This window comes from Passer montanus, unplaced genomic scaffold, assembly GCF_014805655.1.
Source record: "Passer montanus isolate IOZ18808 unplaced genomic scaffold, ASM1480565v1 scaffold129, whole genome shotgun sequence".
Classification (NCBI taxonomy): domain Eukaryota; kingdom Metazoa; phylum Chordata; class Aves; order Passeriformes; family Passeridae; genus Passer; species Passer montanus.
In genome coordinates this window covers 689,408-713,638 of record NW_024359721.1, presented here as the reverse complement: position 1 = coordinate 713,638, position 24,231 = coordinate 689,408, and the positions used below count along the sequence as shown (strand labels likewise).

The window sequence follows — 24,231 nt, the reverse complement described above, 5'->3', positions numbered from 1 at the left end:
ACTGGAATAGCTCTGTCAAAGTTATTGATAGTACTGCCTCCTCTTGACTGTAGTTAGGGAATAGATGAAGAATTTGGAATTTAAGCCTAGATTTTGGAAGTTTAGTAGCAGAAGCATAAAGAAAGCCTTTGAAAGATAGATGAGCTGTTACAGCGCTGCCTTACTAGCAGGTGTGTTAAATCAACAATATTTTTTAAAAATTATATTCTGAAATAAAATAGCAGCATTTCTAGAAAAATATTATATATCGTCTTTGCAGGAAAACAGCAAGGTGACCATGAAATTATGATTATTTTATTATCATGAGGAATTATTGAGAAATTCAGGGAACAAAAATAATCCACATGGATGCTGCCCAAAAAACAAACCAGGATTGTTCCGATAAGAGTAGGACCTGCCTGCAATAACAGAGGGCTCTCACTGAATAATTCAGTGGATTAATAATTATGTTTTTATGTTGTTACCAACTCACTGTTCTTCCAAATTGCATTTTTTTAGTCAGATTTGCATGGTTTCCTCGTTTTGTTTCTCTTTCCTATTTCCTTCAATTTTTCATTTTTTTCACTGAAAACCACAGGAAAACCTTTTTGTAGTGAGAATATCATTCCTGCTGATCATATATCATTTGCAAGCTGAGTGAATTTGTTCCACATGACCTTTGAACATATACTGCACAAAATATCTGGCAATATAGAGAATCTGGTAAAGAGGTGTCTAGTGTATTTTCATTATAGATGTATACTTGAATTAGTATTTAATTAGGAATGCATATAGATACATCTGGAGAGCTCAGAGTGAATCCCCTTCCTCCTTTGATTTTGCTTAAGATAAAAAAGCCCTGACTAAATAGCAAAGATCAGAGACTGTCTGAGGGGAGAGGAAAGAAAAAGAGAAATAGTGCTGTCTGCTCATTCACTTTTAGACAGGTTTTTCCATGCAGTGCACTGCCATTGCCTTGAAAATGCAGGTCCTTGATTAGCAGAGATTTTATGTCTGTGTAGCAGGGTGCATATATAGTATCATCTCTAATAAGCAAAGGCTGTAACAGGGTAATACAGAGTTTAGACCTTGGGGTGACTGATCAGTCAGCAACAGGTGGCTGTGATGGCATATTTGCATTTTTCCACCTGATTACACTCAAAATCTCATCACCTGTATAGTGTTCAGGGGATGTGGACTGTTGAATACTCTGCATATTTCCTTCTGAAACTGAAAGACTGTCACAGTTATGTTGTGTACTTGAATTGAGTGTATCTCAAGGCTAAGGTTAGCTCTCTGCTTAGTCCTCCTCACATTTAACTTTACTCCAAACAAAACACTGAATTGCAGTCTTTTGTTATTTATTTCAGTTTTCCTAGATAAAATTTGGTACATACAGCCATCTTGCCATTCAGTCAAGTGAGACAGGACAGTTGTACAAGCTACCTTCCACACAAGAGGCTGAGTCTGGGTGGTGTGTTGCTTGCCTGATGTTTTTAGCTCAATAACTCACTAAACCATTAGGGTTTAGGTATCAAAGAAATACGCAAATTCAAATCAACATGCAAATCAAGCAAATAACTAAAAGCACAAATTTTGACCTTTCTTAGTGGAAAATGAGAGAATCATATCTGAAAGTTCTGTAGGTATGTTTCCTATTAAAGTATTTTGACAACGAGCCATGGCAAAAATATTTTCCCTCGTTGATCATTTCTTTTCCCCAAGACATATAGCCTGTTATTTGAGAAAACTGTTTCTCTGCCACAATGTTTTGTTAACCTGCCTTACCTTAATGCAGCACAACTCAGCAATAACGCTAGAAGTAGGAGCAGCAGGCACACTGAAAGCACAGCATGTAGGTCTCTGCTGAAGATTTATCAAAGCCTTTGTGAACCTATGATAGGTTGGGTAAAATTCCAGTCACCTGATTTTTAAACTTTTATTGTCAGTCACACTGTGCTAACAAAACTTCCTTCATCATCAAGGTAGAGAAGCTGCTACTTTTGTAGAGAGTCCACCTGCCTATCTTATATCCCTGCAATAGGCTGGACTGCAGTTTTCACTGTCTACATTAACTTCACTCTCAGGGGAGCAGGAGAAACTGTAGACAAAGCTGGATCTTTCTGCTTGAGTTTTCACCCGGCCACATGTTCCAATTTGTGCTACTTCTTGGATAAGTAGAAGTTTTTTACATAGCTTTCCATTTTGATCACTGTAACCAATAGTTTCTGCTTTTCCTCTAGGAGCCAAGCCATGGTCCAACATCATGGAGATACTGGAGGAGAAGGACGGGGTTGATACGGAACTACTGGTTTATGCAATGACCTTGGTTAACAAGGTTTGTTTACTTTGTTAGCATGACTGGTGTAGATAATATTAGTGTTTTCAATTGTGTAATGAACTTCCCTGTTGAGAGTATGTGATGGAAGAGACCTGTCACAAGAAGTTGCAGGACAAGTTGTAATCAATCAGCACACTCCTGTTACTTGTGCTGCAGCCACTCAGAGGCAGCAGCCGGGAGCAGAGGTGTTATTTTGGTGGATGTTGTGTGGAATTGTGGTCTGACATGGCTCCTCTCCCAGCGCTGACAATGCAGTGCTAAAGGAAAACATGACAAAGTAACTCAACAGATTATCCAAGGGGAGAAGGAAAGTAAGTGCTGATGAAAAGATCACATGCTAACAAAGGCTTGTGTTGTGCACAGTTTCTAGTTCATATAGTTTAATTTCTTTTTCTTTTTGCTGTGATATAAATGTGATTAATTTAACAGGTGTGAGTGCTAGTAAGGGTGCTTCTGCTTAAAAAAAGTAAGGTTACATTTTTTTCTAATTTCCTTCTATTTTTTGGTGACCAGTTTTACAAGTCATAGTTTTGCAATAAAGTAAAATATTTTCTGAAATATTGGCTTATGCTATTGGGAGGGAAAAAATGGAAAGTTCTTGAAAGTTAAAAATTTATAATTGTAAATTCCTTAAAAATCAGCATCTAGTCATGGACGAATTGTAGGGAGAAGGGGTACTAAAATGAAAGATTAATTTTTTTTTAAACAACACAGAAAGCCAGCATACTCCTGGCAAACAAAATAATTTTGTGGTTTATGGTTATACTTAATAGGGCAGATTATTAGGAAATATTATTATTACTCATTGTATTCACTTGAAGATGCTGAATTTGTTTGCTGCCAGCTAATTGGGTTCTTGGCTACATGATTGGAATTGTGGGTTGCTTTTTTGTTGGGTTTTGTTAGTTTTTGGGGGTTTTTTAATAAAATGATTTCTTAATGGCCGGTATTTTCCAGCAAATATGTCTAAGAGAGACTAACTCTCCTGGTGATATTACTGATCTTAGTGTACTTATACTTTGAGTCACTCTTGCTCTAGAGGCCACAGTAGTAAGGTTCCTCTTGAGTTTAAAAGACCACCTTACCTTACTGCTGTACTCTTTCTGAAAAGCATCACCAGTTATACATGCTTCTGTCTGTAGCTGCTATTAAAGCCAAGGTGACTCTGCTTTACCCCTTGTGTACTGATTCCTTGTTCTGAGATAGTTCTCTTCATCATTTGCACACTTGTAACCTACCTGGTGTTTGACTTCCTCAAAGGTTTTCCCTGCTGATGCTTTTATTATCCTGCAGTTGATTCCTTTAGTCTGAGTTTTTCAGTACATTTAAAGCTATTTTTAGGGGGAGGTAGTTCTTTAAAAACATACAAAAAGAAAAAGCATGTCACAGTCAAAGGAGCAAGGCAATTATGAAGATCAAGGAAGAGCGGAATCCCACAAATCCACACTTATAATTATGATCTGGCTTATAGGCAGCTTTATGATGTTTTTAATGGGATATTTTTCATGATTATAGAGAAAACAGCAAGCAGCATGTAACAGTTGTAATTTTTTACCCCACAGAGAATACAAAGAAGGCTCAGATGGTTTCAGCTTCTCTAGACAAGAAAATGTCAAAGTTTTCAGTGCAGACACAGTCCTCATGAAGGATTTGTCTTGAGGCATGCTTGTACTCTTTTTTCTTTATGTATCCATTTACAGACTGTGTTCCTTCCTGTTCCAGAGCAGAAAACATATCTGCCCAGACATAAGAATTGCTCCAGTCCTTTTATCCTCTCCCTCTCTTTTGTTGATGCTCTTTTGTTATGCATAGTTCCAGTATAACCTGTGTTATTTTTCTTGGAGTAGTTAGAAATTGAATTTGATATGCTTTAGGCTCTGAAAGTGGATCTGTGAGTGTAACGACAAACCGTGCAAAGGAAAAATATTTCTATATTTGAGAGTTCAGTTGTCCAGTTCTGGTCAACAACATGCAGTGAAAATTGGATTTACACTACTGTGTGGTTTAAAATTATAGTAACCAATAAAAGGCTGCTGACAGCAACAGTTGCCAGTAAATACTACCTTATACTGCTGCTTTTCCAGTCTACAGCTTACCTTACCTTGAATTTTAAAAAAAGCTGTACTTAGAGGTGGGTGATCTGCATATCAACATTAAGATAATTTCCTATTATTTTAGGAAGTAAATGCTCAGAAGATCTGACTGTTCTTCCATCGTTCTGCAGATAAAGCATTGCATCCTACTGTGCATGAAGGCATTTGGGTCAGAATAGTTGCTGTCCATGTCTTTCATTTGAAAGCTTCATAATTGAACACTTTTCTATGATAATATTTCCACATCCAAGTTATCATTCCACTGAATGTGCAGTGTGAGAACTTCATTTGCTGAATCCTCAGATTTTTACTCAATGCTGGGTGTCAGTTTAGGAAGGAAGAAAATAAGTGTGGTACCTGTTTTCAGCACTGTTCAGGATGTTTTATAGTCTTCAGTGAGTTCTAAACAGAGGCTTAAATGCTGTTCTGGAAAGAGACAAATTCTTAATTAAAGCCTGAACGTATAACCTTAACACTTAATTGAGTTTTGTGCTAACAATTCCTGTTGTGGTGGATTTCACCAGTTAATAATCCTGTAACGACTGAAGAAGAAAATGTTGCTGTGTTGTGTTTAATTAGAAAAAATTTCAATTAAAATGTACATTGTTGATGCACATATTTCAGTAGCTTACATCACAAGAAAGATGTGCTTTAACAAGACATCTATATCAGCTGCCTGTTTCTCTCTCATTAGTCATGTAATCCAGACCCATTTTTCTGAATGTAAAGCTTCTTGATGTAGGGAGGCAGCCCAGAGGGACTCCTGTTTTCTGCTCTCTGCTGCTCAGAACTACCTTGGAAAAGAAGGGCTCCAGAAAAACAGCATTCACAGAGCACAGTTCATCCCAGGCATGAGAAGATGTAACTCTCCTTTGAGAGAGTCTGTGTTTTGCATCTCTTTCCCTTGCTCTTTCTCTCCTCTGCTGGGAATATAGATAAATTACTTAGCTAATTGAATGGGAGAGAGGAAACTACTTCAGAGTAAACTTCTCTCTGGTGAGGTAATCCAGAAAAACTGTGTTGCCTCCAGCCTGCGCTCTCAGGTATTTTGCAGCAAAAGCTCTGCCCAGACTGGTTCCTGGGCAGAGGGATGTCCTTGCCTTGCAGGTAGATGGCATGGTACACTCAGTAGTTTCCGCTCAACATGTGCAGGATTAAACTAGTCTTTCTGCATCATGCACAAGGAGCAGTAAAAAATCAGCACAAACTGACTAAGAATCAGTAGCAAGCTGGTATAGGAATTAAGGAGTCAGTGTACCTTTAATAAGACTTTTTAATTTGAAAGGGAGCATAGGAGGCATTATCTCTGTAATACAAACCAGTTTGTGCTCAGGGAAGATGCTGCAGGTGTGGAGGACAGTAGGCACATGGTGCAGGATATTTCCTGCTATCCTCACATCACACAGCTGTGCATTGGACTTTTTCTTCTTAAGGCTAAAATTAAAAGAATCAATAGGAACTAAGCTTTACTCTTTTTAGCTGAGCATTTTGGTTTTTTTTTTTCCCTCTTTGCTTTTATCCCTGTGTTTGATGGTTTAACATTCTCTGTTCTTTAAATCTGCACTTGAATGCAGCCAGAAAGAATCCAACTGTGTATTTTAAAGACCTACATTTTCCATTTTTTTTGTATAAAATAACAACATTGATTTGTTTTGCCAATTATTCATTTTTCTACACAGTGCAGAGAGTTGTTTGTTAAAATCTGTGCCACTTGTTTTTTATTTTCTATCAGTGTCTCTAATCCCACGTCATGGGTTTTACTTTATTGAAATCATACATAGCACCACTTGCCACCCACTTTTAAAATCCTTTGTTTAATTCTTTTCAAAACAAACAGATTTAAATATTTTTCCTTTGATTCTCAGACGCTGTCAGGATTGCCAGATCAAGACTCTTTCTACGATGTGGTGGACTGTCTGGAAGAGCTAGGCATTGAAGCGATTTCACAGAGACACTTGAACAAGAAAGGAACAGACTTGGACTTAGTTGAGCAATTTAACATTTATGAGGTAACATAACATGCCCTGTTTTATGCATCTTACAGCTTGTGCAAACTTCAAAGCTGAGAGGAGGTGGGGAATGTAACCTAGGTGAAATTTGGTTATCTCTCCTATTTTGAAAGGAAAACATCTGGTTGCTGTAAGTAATGTACACATTTGTATATGTGACCTGCTACGGCACATAGCTGCCTTTAATGCAAAGGCATTTTGTATTAAGGCTGGGGCATAGTCCAAGGCAAGCCAGCACATTTACTAGCCTACTTTCTGCAACTGCTAGTTGCACATGCTGAAGCAAATAGAAGTTCGTACCACATACAAAAGTATTCAGCTCATCAAAAAGGTTCGGCTGAGCTCAACTTCACAAGTACCATTTGTTCTGCAACTGAATATCCAGCAAGTCCCTGTTTAAGAGTTTACACTGGATCAGATCCTATGCAGTTTGCAGTAATGAGTGACTGCACATTTACCACCTAGGTATAAAATAACTACTTCTGAAGCATTTATATGTAGGGGTAGGAAATCCAGTTTCTTTATAATTAGGATTTTTTCAGATTTTGGGAAGTGTTGGAGCTAGGAGGTTTAGGCTGAAGTTGTAATGTAAATGTGAATTAGTGTTCTCATATGACAAAATTAAATTATTTCATTGCTGCCTAAGTCCAGCGAAGAATTTAATAGATTTGATTCTCCATTTTATCCATCAATTCTACCTCCATGTCACTTCACTAACTAGCAGGGTTAAGCTTTATATACACCAATTTCTAGGAAGAACAAGAGAATGAGAGGGCTCAGTAATGTTCTTTCTTTTTCTATCATCAGAAGCATCATCTTATAACACCCTTTTTAAAAGATAGTGATTAATCTTAAAAGGATGGATTGGTTTTTTGTGCATGCTGCACCTACTGAATGACTTACAGAATTGGCAGTTGACTTAGTTGGGTGCCAGCTTTTTCTTGATGACCAAATTAAATTTAAACACATCTATGCAGGTTCTTCCTTTTATCTGACAATCTTGTTTTTTACCTGAAAAATCTGTTTTTCCTCACAGAAATAGATTTTACACCCCAAGCAGAGATGTCTCATTTCCCCCTTTGTTTTTTTGGTTTGTTTTTTTTTTTTTTTTAAACTTCTGGTAAGAATTGTCAGAGTAACAAGACTGATAGCAACAAGAAGATAGGCATTCTTCTGATGGCACACATCGCCCTTTCTGTACCTCTGCCCATTTGAGTGGATCTTTCTCATACAATGATTATTTAGATGTTAGGCTGCATTTCAGATGAGAGCCACTAGATACTATGTTGCTTCTGCCAGGGATCTCTCTCCTCATGTACCATAAGATAACACTGTTTCTATTAGAGGTAGTTCACAGTGGCGCATCTAGGGCATGCAGCAGTTTGAGATATTTGGCGTTGCACCCATTGTTAGTCCCCTGCTAATTCCAGCACACTCTAGATGGTAACTTCTACTTAATAACTTCAAGTGTCATGTCTGAACATGAGGAAATGTTGAATCAGTCAATGCATGGAGTTTTTTCCTGTGAACTTTACTAAAACCAAGTCTTCTCCTAAGTATTTTGATGATATAAAGAATGATATAAAGAGAACTAGTTGTCCAAGACTGCTCAGCTTCTTTGAAAGTTTGGTTCCACATGAAAAAGAAAACAGATTAGGAGGTACATAAATGTGTTATTGCCGGTCCTATAGTGTTGTATGCAAGGCATCAGTATATAATTCCATTGTTAGAGCTGCCACACTGCACTAACGGATAGACAGTGACTTTCAGGGATAGCTGTAGAAATGGTGATGCTAATTGGAGTTAATCATGTTGAGACCAGGAAATTTTTAAGCCTAGATGTGAAGACCTGTGGTAGCTGAAGGGACCGTGTCGGCCTTCTTCCTTTCTTTCTCAGGTGACACTGAGGCATGAAGATGGAGATGAGAGTGTTGAGCCCCCTCCCAGTGGGCGCAAGGATCGGAGGAGGGCCAGCCTTGGTGCTGGGGAGCGCAGGGGGCTGGAGCGCCGGCGGAGCCGCAGGCACTCGGCACAGAACGTCAAGAGCACTTTATCAGCCCCTGCCAGCCCCTGCGGGCAGTCCAGCTTCGTGCTGAGCCATGGGCAGCGCGTGGAGGAGCTCAGTGAGAGGTAAGGGCAGGAGCTGAGGAATACTCCTTTCTTCTCCCGTCCTGTTCTGCTCATTGCTCTTTATTAATATGATAGGCTTTTCTTTATCTTCCTCTTTTCATTGACATAAAAATGAAAAAAGCAAAAGCATATTCAGAGTTAAAACACCAGCACAAAAAAGAAATGGATTTGTAGGTGACTTACTTGCATATCTAAGTTCTTTAGCACCATCCATCCTAAGCAGACCCAAACCACACGACACAGAGCATTTGGTATGAGAACTAACTCAACCTAATTTCATCCATCGACAGATTTTTTTATTCACTATGTTCACATAACAGAAGATTGTAACAAGAGCATGGTAACATTAATTCATAGCTATTTGTCCTGTGTATGTTACAGTTCATTCTTATTTTATTTCCTCCTCTTCATTCCAGCATAAATATTTGCCTTTGAGGCTACAGCAGAGTAGTGAATATATCTAATGTTTTATAATTAGCAAAAGCAAGGCAGTAATGGCTAGCTGAGCAGCGGTCTGCAACAGTGGAGTCAGTCGAAGATGGTGTCTTTGCCAGTTCTATGATGGTTGGCTTAGGCTGTGTGTGCTTAGGAAAAAAAGGGAGCTGCAGATCCTCAGCATGTCTGACTGCTGCACAAGAGGGCTGGAAGTAATTCACCACAGTTACATGTCTGATCTGCTCTCCTCTCTTTGATGTCAGCCGAGTGCAGCAAGTGCTGGTGGGCCTTCAGTTATCTAATGTGTTCTACATGCCTGAAATTTCAACCAAGATGAATCAAGCTCTGAGACTGGCTGTTGATTCTAAAGGGAATCTGGATGACTAGCTCAGGTGGTGATTCATAATAGCTACAGACAGCCAAACTTGGACATTGTCATCTCACTGCTGAAGATGCAGTTTGAAAAACTGAAGCGTGGTCTGTACAAGAGCATATCTCGCATTAATTTTAACTTTTGGGAAATTCATTTAAGGTTTCTCTTGGTTAGCAGGGGATGTAAACTTAGAGCCTTAAAATCCTATGTTGCATGTAAAGCAGTTCCTTCTTGCAAAGAGAGCTGGCTTGGCTAAAGTTTAATGGGTTCTGGTAATATGAAAATGTAAGACTGCAGATAACTGAAATAGTAGTTGAATGTTGTATACCACATATTGCACTTTATTTTCTTTTTTTTTTTTCCCTTTTGGCATTTGACAACACATTAACGCTTATTTTCCATCACCTTCCATGGCCTGGTCTTTAGTGGGCTGACAGCTGAGAGCCCCATGGTGTTACAGGCTGATAATAAGGATGACAGTGCATTTGAGGATGAGTTTAAAGCATCTTCAGTGTGAGTACAGCTGGGAACTTCAGCTGCTCTGGATGGGATGCCTTGTGCATGACCTTGGGCCCTGCTTCAGGACTTAACAATATGACTGGGAATTGTAGCCATGAATGTGAAACAGACATGTATGGTTATATGGTTTATATGATTTTCTTGTTAAAATTATGAATTCGGATTAAAAATGAGGAAACGCTTCTACTCTGCAGAGATTGTTTATTCTCTTACTGTTAATTAAACAAATAGAAGCCATCCAGGACAACAACTTCTACCAATATGTTTTCTCACTATTATCGTGTGTGCTTGCTAGCTTTATTTTGCACTCTTCAGTAACTTCTAATAAATTTGTGTTCGAGCTAATTTTTAGTGGGAATAGAATAGAGGGAATAAAACCACAACAGATTAGTTCCAGAAGCTCTTTGAAATATTTTTAACCAACATAACATAATTTCAATAATCATGCTACTTTTGTGAAAGCAAAAATTATCTAGTTCTGCTCCACACACTCTTTGACAGTGACATATTTTAAAGCATAAAATTAAAGTTTAAATACAATAAATAAGTCTTTATCTAAGCAGTGAATTTTAATTTTGTGTTGCAGTTATCTTCTGTAGGACAATAATTAAATTCTCTTCAATTCCATTTGGAATGTCCAACTTGCTCACCTGGCTTTGTAAGGAAACAGGCATTCAATTATGAATGCATATGATTCTGATCTTTACTTTGCATATTAGTTAAATGAAAATACTGCCTCAGCCCCCACTCCCATTCTCCAGTCCTGTTAGCAAATAAAGGCAGAGAATTATTTGTAACTGGCAAGTCAGATTTTTTTCCTATGGGACATTACAGACTACAAAGTATGTTCAGGACTTGAGGATGCAAGTTCTATGCTCAGTGAAATTGTTTAAGTTACCATAAAAAGAAGTTAGTCAACTGTTGGATCTTCTATAATTCTCATTTTTCTGGTAAAGTGTTTCTGGTAAACAAGCTTTTCAGATAAGCAGATTCTGTCCTTCACATTTTTAGATTTATTATCTGCCTGAATCTGTAGTTGTGGTAGGAAGAGGAAAAACAGCCTTCCTGCTTTATCTTATTCCAGTAAGTCTCAACTTCCAGTGAAATAGTCCAGATGTGTGCAACAGTATCTCTACACCTGATAGCTAAACTGCGACCAAAAAAAAAATAAAAAAAACAACCAAGAAGGAAAAAAGGAAAAGCCTTATGGCTTCTATTCATTAATGTGTAGGCAGAAAAATAGTGAAGTTGAATGTGTCCTTTAAGGTTTTTACACATTTATATAGTTTGAATTAGACTTAAATGGAAAGAAAGTTTCTGTAATCACATTTTCAAATTGGAGCATATGGTCTTCAATGCAAGATATTTATTGGTTTAAAGGACTTCAATAGATTGATCTTGTGGCAATTTGTATTTAAATTTTAAAATCCTGTGTTACAATATGATGCAAGCATCGCTTGATTTTGTCAAAAGAAATGCTCATTATGACCCTGTTGCTTCCATTTTTAATGTTGTAGAGAGGAATATATACAAATGGATAAAAATTACTTATTACCTCTGTAAATTGAAAGTGACTTCTATTCAGCCATGAAATAACAGTCTCCTGCTAATGACTTTTTGGTGGTTCCTCTTGAGGAAAAAAAAAATTGGCAGTAAGTTTTTGCAGTGCAGTATTTCCCAAAAAATAGTTACAAAATGGATTTCAGTCTTTATTCCTTCACTACATTTTCTTTCCCAGTAGGAATTGTAACAGTACTAATGATAATCTTCCTGTGTTGTTCCTGCTGAAAGCTCTACACTTTGTGTGTGGCTGCAGATGTCTTATGTCTGGTTTTACAGTGGATTAGACCCAGTGGAATTGCTTCTGATGAACACGGTTAGAGATTGAAGTCGCAGTCATACACTGTACTAAATTTTATTTTGGGAAATATTCTAGGTTATTTTTGGACTTCTGTACCAAAATCAGGAGAAGGTTCAAGTTCTTTCCCATCATTCTCCTTCCCACAATGTTCATGGGTTGTTTTTTTTTTCTTTTTAGCTCATCAGCTGTTTTGGAAATGGCTTTGCTTTTGTTTACCACATCAAACAGGTTTTCCACAGTCATCTGCTTTGTGTCAACCGATAAGTCTTCCAAAATGAGAGAAATTCGTGGTGCCGGTAAAACAACAAAAAAAAGACAATATTGGCCAAATTCTGTTCTGTCTCACATTGCCATATATCCAAAAAAGTTGTCTGAAGTCAGTGGAGTTGGTCTGATCTACACCAGGCTAATTGAGAGCAGACTTTGGGTTTTGAGTTGGGAAAAGTTGACAGTAAATGCTAAGGGCGACCAAAAGGAAAACTTGCAGGCCTTTTTCATCCACTTGGCAGCCTTTTTCCAAACTAAATGTATTGTTTTTTTGCCTGTGGTTCAAAACAAATAAGGATCCAAATCTGCTTTGTGTTAAAATAATTTTCATGGAGAGCAAAGCCCAGCCTGGATGTGCCCGTTACTAAATAAATAAGTAAAGAAGTTGATAACAGCTACTAAGTAAGAAAGGCTGAAGGTTGATTTCAAGATCTGTACCTACTGCAGCATACTTTAAGATGCCTGTCCTGACCAGCAGCAGGTCTGCTTTGCTAAAACTTCTTTCTCTTACCATGATGGCATACAGCACCAATAAGTCTGGTGGGAACTTCGGTCCTATTTAACATGATGTTTTAATGCTGTGCTGGAGCTACCTCCTAAGGTTTTCTGCCCTTGTCCAAACTGAGAGCTCTCAGCCTGTGGTCTAGCATGCTGCTTCTTATGCAGTAGACTTTTAAACACATTCTTCATGGGTTGTGTTGCTTATTTATTTGTTTTCTTTTTAAAGTAAAGCTAGCTTTTTCCAGCCACACCATGGATAGAGTCAGAAAAATGCAAGGAGTGGCATGGGATTTGCACTAGATTTATTTTGTTATTGTATGCAGTGATTTCTGGCTAAATAAGCATTAAAAGGCAAATTTCTGTCTCTCTGTCTTTTAATCTAATCCTGACTGGGTTTCAGAGAGTAAAAGGCAGCCTGCTCAGAAGTTCTCAGTGCTGTCTTGAGCACAGCACAGGTTCTCTGAGTTCTGTACATCCAAACCAGAAACAAGTGCTCCTCCCAGTTTTTCAAATTAATGTTTCACGTTTTCCTGTGCATTTCCCTTTTTTAAGTACTGCACAGAGACCATACTCATCTCTCACCCTGGGTGTCCCATCAGAGCTGTGTCAGCCAGACCTTAGCAAACATGTTCAAGTAAGCTTCTGGGAGATTTCCACTGACACCTCTTACCAGCATTTGAATGAACAGTTCCATCACTATGGAATTAGTTATGGGTCAAACACTGAGGTTTATGAAGTTGTAAATAGCTAGGATTAGCTATTTTCCTCTCTTTACTAGAGTCTGCTTTTTATTTCCATAGCTTTGATTTGTTTTATATTATCAAAAATCACCAAAGAATTGCTAAGATTGATCTTACAACACTAAATACATTCAGCTAGAGATAACTTGGCCATGGTTAGAACTTTCTTTTCAGTATTCCTGTGTTTGACACCTAACAAATGAAATAACTGACTGCCATCTTAAAAACTTACCAGAGTGGAGCCTGCATCAGTGCATTCTGCATCAGTAACCAAAGCTGGCTTTAGGAAGCTTTCTCTTAGTAGGTCTACTAAGCTTCATGGTTATGAAGCTAAAAAGATATGAGGAAGACCAACTGTTCAGGTCCACCTGAGGCTTCCAGATTTTTAAATTTGAAGAAAGCTGGCCTTCAGGAGAGCTAATTTTATAAGGTAAAAACAACAAAGTAGCCAATAGGGTATTATGTATCTATGGACTTTGCTTTTTTTAGGGTCCTGCCTGGAAGCCTGTCAGAACTCTTCCTCTGAGCAAAGGGTAGCACAGGGAATTCCAAAGTTGCCCACAAATTCCTAGGCCAGCTGGACACAGCTCCATTGCATGGTGCACCCTGGGCTCAAGGTCTTTAACACCCTTTATGGTCCTAGAAGAAAACAGGGAAATAGTTGTCTAAATAAAGGAAAGCTGTGCTGAGAAGTTGTAAGGTCCTCTTTGTTAGAAAATGCATGTTTCTGATGTTTGAGGATTGCCAAGATGCAGGCAGGGATCGTGATGCTATTTTGGTTTTACCAGAAAACAATGAATACAGCTGAGCCTCTGATGCTAAGCATTTTTTTGGCTCATCTTTGGATTCCTGATGAGTTTCTAACCAGCAGCACAGACCTTAGTTTGCTTATTAGGCCTCATTAACTGATTGTTCAAATTGCTTCATGTAGAGCCAGGGCTGCAGGGTTGGTTTGCCCAAGATACAGCTGAGACTTGTTTTTATTATTAGCATGATTTTCCATGTTTTCAGACATTCCAAACCATAACTAATCTTTTCTTTTTCTCTAGCATTTACTATGGAAAATTCTAGCTTTTGTCATGATGTTTCAAGTTCTGGTGACTTTCCACAACACTATAACAAAAGATTTGATTGTATAAATACTTAATAGGTATAGATCAAAGATATGGTGGCAGGTGGAGTTTATTTTATTTTATTTAGGAACTCTTAGAGTTGCTGTCGGTGTCAAATATGATGAGTGATATATAGGTATGAAACAGCAAAGTGGGGAGTCTCAACATCATCATTTGATGTAAGACACAGGTTGTGGTATAGATTACTAAAGGCCCACATGAGAGAAGAAGTTCATTTCCTTTTTATTGCTGCAATAGAAAGAAACACTTTGGGTTTTTTTTTTCCTTGATGTTTGTCTCGGGTTCCTAGTTTTAGATATTTTAAACAAGTGAGGCATGAAATTAGACAAAGAAAACATCTCCAGGATAAGCACGCAGGCACATATCTGTGGATGTGAACCTCTTTAATTCATGATATGTGTACACAGACATAGACATACACATGAGCTGAGCCACCTAGCATTTGGGTGTGCTTTGACATTTAATGCCATATGATCAGTTACGAGAGAGATAATAATTTTTCACTGTTTGGTTGGTATGGGTGAAAATGAAAATGGGATATAAAAAAGAAGAGGTTTTGGAAAGATTGATCTATGAAATGAAATGGCTTGGTAAGGTAGCCAAGGTATTGTCTGTTCGTAGCATCAAATCTTTATTAGTTTTTGACAACAATACCATATAAAAATCCAACCTGCTATTTTAGGTTTGGAGCAGGATAACACATTAATTTCTCCAGTGCAGGTAGGATTTGAAGCATTAAGTCAAGCAGATTCTAAAGGAGAACCCTAAAAGTGTGAAATTTGCAATCTTACTCTTTGTAAGAATATCTTGGAAGCTCCCATTGCGGTAGAGGAAAATGTATAAAATAGGTTAAGAAAAAAAATTTTTTAAGCCATACCATAAAAAAGGACTGCACTGATATATAGATAGGGATTGACTGACTTACCAACCCAGTAAGTAATAATAACAAAGAAATTTAAAATTTACAACTTGATGAGTATCTCAGGTCCAGGTCCAATTACTGTTTCAAGTTGATATCAGCTTTTTTTAATATGAATTAAAACATCTCGTAGATGTGTCAGGTTTTCTAGTAGGGATACTCTCTTCTGACTGCATGTCTTGCTGAAGGAAATGTTTTATGCTTGGTACACTTGCAGAGTCCAGTTAACAGCAGTGCACTTTGCTGGAAAGGCAATGGTAGATTTTCCTATTTGGACTTGAGGAAGAATCAAGAAAACACTGAAGTTTAAATAGATTATAGCTGCATGGCAAATGAAATCACAGCATGACTTAGCCTAATTATTTTACTTTGGTTTTTTCCACTGTGTGTTTGGCTTTCATGAGCTACCTGAGGAAATGCAATGCCAGACCAGGGTGTGAATGCATTTTTTTTGATCATTATGGTACTGTCTTATCCACTGGAGTGTACATGCCTTAGAGAGTTCACCTCTTCAGTGTGTTCCCAGTGTTTGTAAACATGATCCTCTGAGAACAGGAAAGGTTTTTTACACACAGGATGCAAGGGCCAGGGTGGGGGCAGTGGTAGGAGGTGGGAAAGACAGCAGCTTGGTAGGATGCCATTTCCCTTTGAAGAGTGAATAACAGTGGCCTTCAACTGTTAACCAGTGTGTTCTTCCAAGCTCTGAAAATAACATTTCTTCTCTCTTTCTGTATATGTTTCAGTATATATTGGTCCAAAAGTCTGTCTGCATCATTATTCTGTTTCTTTACCTCTCTGCTCTTAGAAATGTACAAACAGCAATGCTGTTCAATGATCAGAGAGTTGTGACTCCTGAAGTCTTTGCAAAGCCTTGCCAGCATCTTAAGCAATGTTCTGCTGTCTTGCTCTGCTTTGATGTGTCCTATATAAACCAACTGCAGCGGTTAAACAAGTCTGGAGGCATTGCCTAGTTATTATTTAGGTGTGCAAAGCTGTTGCTGACCATAATTTAGGGATAAAAAGTAACAGGAACCTAAAGATAAAGGACAGATATGAAAGCATAGTGAGTGTATGTACTTCACAGCATTTGACATTGCCTCACCTTCTTTCTGAACTGTTTTCTTTATTTAGGGCAGAAATACCAGGATCATTTCCTTTTGACCTTTGTAATTAATCACCTTAGTCTTCCTGTATGCAAAAAGTCAGATTTTGAGGCTTTGTAAGTACATTGTTATCCATATTATTTCATGTAATTTCATCTTCACATAATTGTACCAACTGCAGTGGAATAGAAATAGGTAGTGGGGTTAATAGCTGGTTTCTTTAGTTTTATTTTAATGGAGGAGGAAAGTGTATTGCCTTATCTTTATACAGACTTACAAGTGTTGAATTTGAATTATTACCACTTTTAGCTTTCACCTAAAGGACTAGTTGAATCTGTTTTGGCAGCTAGGATAGAAAAAAAAGAAGAAGCAACAGAAGTGTACCCAAAGCATTTGTTTATTTTACAAGGATTTAGGAATATGGTTACGAATTGTGCCATCTAAGCTATAAAAGTGGAATTGAACTCATAAATTTAAGAAAATGGCAAGCAATGGCAAGAGAAAATAAAATTGCATCTGCTGTGACTTACATCTTTCCTTGATGGAAAATTTTTCAGGGGTTTTTTTGTTCACTTGAAGTTCAGGGATGCCGCTGTGCAGGAGGTAAAAGAGGTCAGAGGTTTTCAGGAGAGAGAGTGGAAAACAACCTTGAAAGGAAAGTTTATGAGATCAGCTGTAGTATGCCATTTAAAATAATATTGTGAAAAGGGTAATGGTGGCCTTATTTCACTGAATGTGGCTTATAGTCCTGGTCATAGAATCATAGAATGGTTGGTGTTGGAAGGGACCTAAAGATCATCTGCTAGTTCTCATGAGTTAGCTTCTATGTGCATTGTATGTGCTGACCAAAGTCTTGGCAGCCTAATTGTGGCAAGATGATAATTTTTTCAATTGTTCTATATTCTTGTTCATTACTGTTTAAATCCATCCTGAATTAAAATTATTTGAAGCATATCTTACCTTTTCAACATTTTCTTTGAAGTGGAGCAAAGGAGAATGTTTCTGTGCTCATGCTTATTTTGTTGGTATGGATTTTTGTTTGGTTTGTTTGGGATTGTTTGCTTGTTTTGGGGCATTTTTTGTTCCTTCAGGACAGCCTTTGATTTTTCTTTTAGCTCTAACTTTATGGTTTTTTTTGGAGACGAGGAGTGAGAAACTTGTGTTTCTGGGCTACAAGCTAGAAAGAAATCCTAAGTTCTTTCAAGCTGCCTTCATCAAAACTCTGCAAAGAGACTGAGGAGAGCCTGGAGAAGACAGAGACTATAGAAAACCTTGTACACATTACTCAGCTCCAGCGTCCAGTGGGATAGAGAGCAAGTTTTGGTGCTTTGAGTTCTTGTAGACTAAGAGCCGTTGTCTTCAGGGTGCTCTTACTTTTAAAATCATCCAACTTTTAATATGTTAGATGTGTGTGAGGTGCAAGGCCTGGCATCACAAGGACTCTGTCCCTGCCTTCAGCTAAACTTGTAGAAGAGTACATTTCTTATAATTTCTTTTCATAAGTCTGTGTTTATTAGTGCTTTTCTCTTTGCAGCTTTGAATAGCTATTTAATATCAGCTGGGAAAATTTGCATTCTGAAAAGGAGGGAAGTTAATCCTTTAATTCTAAACCCTTTGTCATTATTTTGTTTTGCCATCTAGTGGTTCTCTCTCCATAAACTGCATTTTCGTAGTCTTTTTTAATATGCACATTATTTTAAGGGGCTATAAATACTTTAATTTTAGTTGAAACAACAAAGCAAAACCTGTGCCTTAGAAGATGTTTATTAGTTGCCATGACCAATGACACACTTTATAAAGATTAGTGGGGGGGAGGGGTTGTTTATTTGTTTAGTTTTTTTAGCCTGGAGCAGTATTGCATTTTAAAGATGAAAATAAACAGAGTGATTGTTTTGAAATTTTTTTCAGTTCTATAAAGCTTTTGTTTAAATATTTCTAACCTGATGCTTTTGTCATGGAACTGAAGTAACTCAGGAATAGCCTTAAGGTTAGCTGAATGTATCTGATTCTTCAACATTAGCTGAAGGCCTTCCTCCTGCCACTGGGTAAATATTTGCCTTTTGTAAACGGGACAATTTTCTCTGCTACTAAAAATCATGCTGGCTTCTGCAACCTCATTTAATTGGAAACCTCCCTATGAGTCCTTTTCATTTAATTCCACTATTGCATTGACTACAAATTTGCATCTGTATGTGAGAGGGACAATGAACTTTTCCACACCATCCCTTCTCCACTGCATACAAAATGAACATATAACTCTGAGCAGTTCACATGAGTTCACAAACCTGTCTGCTGTTGTGTTTGAGCATCTGACTCTAGTTAGTGTTTTCCCATTTTGATAAATATTCATAAGGAAATGTTCCTTTTCTACCTTTTAGGAAAGACTTAGTTAGCAGGTACTACCTGTTTTGTTGGACAGAATATCTGTCCTCTGACAAGGCTGAAATGGCTGCCACTGTTGCTTTGTTTAAAAGAGCACACATCATTCCTGCCTGTGAGCTTACCCCTCTCCTCTGATCTGTATCTGAGCCCCCTTCTGGGGATACTCAAGGACTCTGAAACTGTGAGTTTAGTTGCTAAAAGAGTGCTGAGCATCTCCCCTATGCGATCACTTATGTTCTTTGTGCAAGTTTCTCTTGACCACATTGGCTGCCCAGATTGGAGGCTATGCCTGCCTCTGTGCACACCAATCATCTCTGCTACCAAGTCACACAGAGCCAGATCCTTCCTCTGGCTTTTCCAACCACTTGCCATGTAGTTGCTGCCATCCTGCACTTAATATTAGCAAAAGAAAAGAGCTTTCCAATCAAAGCTCCTTCTGAGATTTTGACCTAGAACTGAAGGACCCTTTGAGGAAGGAGCCATTGGCGTGACAGAAGAATTATCACTCTGGAATCTCTAAATTTTTTTTTCAGCTCCTTTCTCCATGCTGTGTAAACTCCTGTTATTTTAGCCATGCCTTCATAAGGTGGAATAAATTCTCAAAGAACTCTTTCAAATTTATGAGATCCACCAAATCAAATGAGTATTTCACGAATGATTTTTGCTATTTTGAGACGATTGAGGAGAGAAGAAATTTTGACATCGCCAATGTGGAATCCTGGTGGGAGCTTTAAACACAGCAATAATGGGGACACTTGTTCATATAAGCAATAGCTGTGCTGCCAGCATTATAGGATGCATTGTGCTCTAAACAGAAAACCAAGATCCTACAGAGCTTCATGAGCTATTTCTTAAATCTGAGTGCTGTAGGACAAGAAGATACAGAAGTTTCCCTTCACAGGAAATAGTAGAGCTTGAGCTAGTAAGAAGGGATTATATGAGTGCTCCCTGGTTCAACTCTTTATTTTCTTTTTTCCAGTAAATGAGTAAATGTGTGAAAGTTGAGAGGTGTCTGTGTAAGGGAGGTATATATTTGTGGGCAGGACAGGGAGATGATGAGATGACAACTGAGATGGCTATGTCACTAAGCCACCTTAGGAATGGTTGAAAGCATTTACTCTCTAAATGTTTGCCAGTGTATTGGAAAAGTTCCAGGTGATGCCATTTGCCTGGTTATTCTCTAACTCCACATAAATGCAACAGATTTGGATTGACCTTTTGCATTGCACTCAATGAGTTCATGACCTCACATTGTAAATATTCATTATTCTTATAACATGGAAACTAATTCTAAATGGAAAAAAGCCATAGAGCATCCCTTCAGAATCAGAGGAAAGAAAACAAGCTATCAGGAAAATGCAAGGATATAAGTGCCTTACAAACTTCATTACTGATTGTATGTTTTTGTTTTTGCATGGAGCACAACTTAATGGTGTATACATCATTAAATCAAGTGGAGAACTGTATCAACTGCAAATGCATCTTCCGTGAATCTGTTGGTTTGGGAAGGTGAAAAGCACAGATATGATGGATAGGAGGCAGACAGTACAGCTTTTTCATTATGTTTAATATAGTTTTCCTATTTTACTTGTGTGGTTTGTAGGTTGTGGAGGCTTTATGCATGACTTACACTTCTCTCCTGCCAGAATTACTGCTGAACTGAATCCTGCTTTTACCATAGTAATGACTTTACTGAAATAATTCTTGTACTTGCATCTGATAACTTAAATATTGCTATTTGCTAATAGTCCTGAACTGATTTGGTCTCTGTTATTTCTAACTCAGGGGTTCACCCTGTTCTGTTTTCCAGTTGAACTATTGGTTACTTAGCAGGAATGTTTTATTTGGGTTAATTTAGGAAGAGTGATGTCCAGTGCCAGCTGCCCCATGCCAGCACAGTGTGTACTGTCCTTAGGCCAAAAAGACACAACTTAATGACTAATGAGTTGAACATTGCTATTGTCATGAATGCTTTCCATTAATGCCTCTGCAGGTAGGGCAGCTGCAAATGGAAAGTAAAGCTCAAGAAAAATCAATAGCAGCTTTGAATCTTCAAATAATAGTAAAAAAATGTAAATAGGGGAGAGGATAGCAGTTTTATATCGGTAGCTACCCTTGTGCAAGCACATGCTTAGCAGGAAGTTTTAGGTAGCTAATATAAGAGGCCCATAACTCCCTCTTCATCAATCTCTTCCTTCCATTCCTAACTTCATTGCATTTCTTTTCCTGGGGACTCATGTTGTTTCTCTTCCACTTTCTTTCTTTCCATCCCACTGCATGCCTTTTTCCTTGGTCTGACCTCAGAGAGGACGAGTATGAAGAGGAGGAAGAAGAACAGCCAGTCACAGAGCCCAATACTGAGGATGAGGGGGAGGAAGAGGCCATTAGGCAGGTCAAAGCCAGGTACCAGGATTCAGAATTGTCCCTCCACCTTTTCTTCAGGCTCTGGCGTGAACTCACAAGCACAGTGTGCAGCGGCATCCACCTTTTCACTCACATTCCTTGATCACCCGTTAAAGCCACCCCCATTATGCAAAAAATATTTTTTGCATTTAAAAGCTTTGGGGAAGGGGCTGGGGGGTGGCAGTGCTAATGGAAACACTTAATTATATAGGTTCAGTGCACTATGAGCTGTCTGCACTCACTCCCTTTAGATGATGCTCACAAATCCTAAAAGCTTTAGTGAAAAGCGTAACTTTGAGCATGGTTTGGTTTAACTTGCTAGTTGAGGCAATGATGAAACACTGCAATGCTTAGCTGAGGATGTTGCTTGGTTTCTTAGGTTTTCATCCCTATCTTCACAGTACTACTTTGTTAGGAATATCTGTTGCTATGCAGTAAATTGACATTTTTGAATGCTGCCTTAGATTCCATATAAGTTTTGTTCATGTTTTAATACCAAAGAATTACTTTGAGGCAAAACTGATATACATGTGTATATAATATATACAAATATACATATATATGTATATATAAAATATTATAAATGTCTGCTTATCTGAGTATATACAGATACAAGCAAATCACCAATCAATATTCTTCATCACCTATCAATACTCTTGTGTAAAAATTTTCCACTTATATATAATCCACTTATTACTTAATATGTAAAAATATTCCACTTATATATCATATATATGATTTTGGCATTTGGCAACTTGATCCTAATAAACTGAAAGCAAAAAAATACATTCTTTGTTCCGGACAGTCATTTGATTTAGGTTAAATTATTTGGCTTTGCAACTCAGCAAATGAGATTGGAATTTATTTTTTTAATAAACCACATTCATGCAGACACTGTACAGCACAGAAGGAAGAAAGGAAACTGTTTAATGTGTGAATTCCAAAGAAAATACTGTAGTTTTGTTATTATTATCTTCCAGTCTGCAAATCTTGCCAATGGCTGCCTGAAACTTCAAAATTAAGTGATAATTTCCTCAAATCTGATTCTTAAAAGTCAAAGCTAAGACACAAGTTACTGGTAAATCTCATGAGTATACTAAAACACTGCTTTAAAAAGTGAGGAAGAGCCTCACTAAGAAATGTGAAGAGCATAATGTGTTTTTAGATCATTGGTCTTTTTAAGACAATTATCTCTTTAAGATAACTAGATTATATTCCCATGACTTTCCTAAGTACCTTCTTTCACTGTCGCTGCAGCATAAAAAAAAATCTGTAATGTGGCTATTTGTGTTAGATGCTGACAGGTAGGACTGGCACGGCTTCAGTGTCTCCTGTCAAGCACAGCAGGTGCGGTAGATCAAAGTTTCCAGATTTTCCATTGTGAGAACAATTACCTGGTATAAACCTGATGATTAATTGCATAAGATCCCAACATATCTAACATAAGTTGTGTTTTTGTTGCCTATGCTGTGCCAAGCCCACAGTCCTCAAATAAGGACTGTGCCTTCCATGCCAGCTGGGGGATTGCAGAAGTAGTCTTAGGAGGATGAAATCAGCCACATTAATGATCCAGACCAAAGCCCATGCACAGTGATTGTGCTGGAGTTACTAGTGAAAACAGACACCCTGCAGTGCAGATCCCATGGCTTTTCACCTGCTTTGTGCCTTCTGTCACTCACCAACGTCTGCCTTCAGTAGAGCAAAGCAGATGTGTTTTCTCTTTTCTTTGATGCAAACTCTGCAAGTCTCTATGAAAGACCAGCCTGGAATGCTGATACTCAGAGAAACCAGAAATTAGTGCCTTCATACCTAGAAAAAATATCTGTTAAGGTGTTGCTTTTGAAATAATTCTAAACTTGAATTTTTACAGAACAGTGCTAATTGAGTACTTTTTTATTTTCATCTTTGTTGGATGAACATTTTTAGTAAAAAGATCAGATTCCCAGGGTGGATGATAGTCAGATATCACATAGTCCAGATATCTATATAAGATCTCTGGACTTGGAGAAGCAGTCCTGCAGACTGTATCTTGAAGCATCTGTACTCCATGGAGTATTTTCCAGTGTGCTCAGGCTGCTTTGTACTGCTCTGACAGCTGTGTTTAAAACCTAGCTTGAAATATATGAAAATTTTTCCAGAAATAGGTGTGAAAAGGCTCATGAAAATTAGTTCTGAAGCCTATAGGTTAAATCCCCTCTTTTCCTGTAGAATGAGTTGCTTCTTTCCCCCAGTCCTTCCAACAACATGAAGAATCCCACTGGGATACAAAGATGTGAGTTATCTTTATTTAAAAAGATGTGATGATTGTCTAAATTTTGGAAGTTTTTGTTCTTCTAACTCTTCTTCTTTTTTTTTCCCCTGCAAGTGATACTATCTGTGATCTCCCTTCACCCCATTTTTCTCTCTGCTTCCCTTTCTAATGATTTTTTCCTCCTGCAGTGAGGTTCCAGATGTTCATGAGATTGTGAAGGAAAGCTTTTCACAGTGTTCTGACTCTTCAGCTGTCTCCAGTGCCATTTCTCCAGCTGAGAGGCCTCTCACCTGCTCTAGAGCAAAGAGCTTTTCTAGCAACTCCTCTTCTGTGCCTGACTCATCTGTCTCTCATCATAATTCTGTCCTTTCATCACCATCTTCACCTGCAACAGCATTGCTGAGCTCTCCCCAAAATTCCTCAGCATCCATTACTCCAAAGGCATCTCCAACAGTGGAGAAATTACCTTATGTACCACACACTCCTTTTCATCTCTTCTCGTATGACTTTGAAGACTCTCCAGCATCTGTGAAAGAGAAGGAAGCAGAAATGATGAGGGAAAACAGGTAGATTTTATATAGCATACAATAATTTTTAGATAAAGTAATAAAACCTTTCAAGAATTTTACAGTGCTAATAATGCTACTCTATTTGTTGTATTATTTCCAGAACATGTTGTACTAATTTTAGCCATGTAAGCCTGTATTTTGATTTGCTGACATCATTACTCTTCTTCCAGGTCTGTAGTTAATAAATATCCTGGCCTCCTCTGTAAGCAGTGGGCAAATAACC

General features: G+C 38.0%; 1 protein-coding gene across 11 annotated transcripts in view; it reads left to right on the top strand.

Annotated features, from left to right (window-relative positions):
• Positions 1 to 24,231, top strand: part of FHOD3 (formin homology 2 domain containing 3) — a 372,220-nt gene that overhangs the window by 253,004 nt on the left and 94,985 nt on the right. For 8 of the 11 annotated variants that reach the window (XM_039698708.1, XM_039698703.1, XM_039698709.1 and 5 more), the window contains exons 8-12: positions 2,223 to 2,317; positions 6,279 to 6,422; positions 8,320 to 8,552; positions 21,090 to 21,188; positions 23,628 to 24,005. In XM_039698708.1, coding sequence (XP_039554642.1) covers positions 2,223 to 2,317; positions 6,279 to 6,422; positions 8,320 to 8,552; positions 21,090 to 21,188; positions 23,628 to 24,005 — 949 coding nt within the window. The remainder of the gene's footprint in view (positions 1 to 2,222; positions 2,318 to 6,278; positions 6,423 to 8,319; positions 8,553 to 21,089; positions 21,189 to 23,627; positions 24,006 to 24,231) is intronic. The other 3 variants (XM_039698711.1, XM_039698710.1, XM_039698704.1) reach the window with 2 other exon arrangements.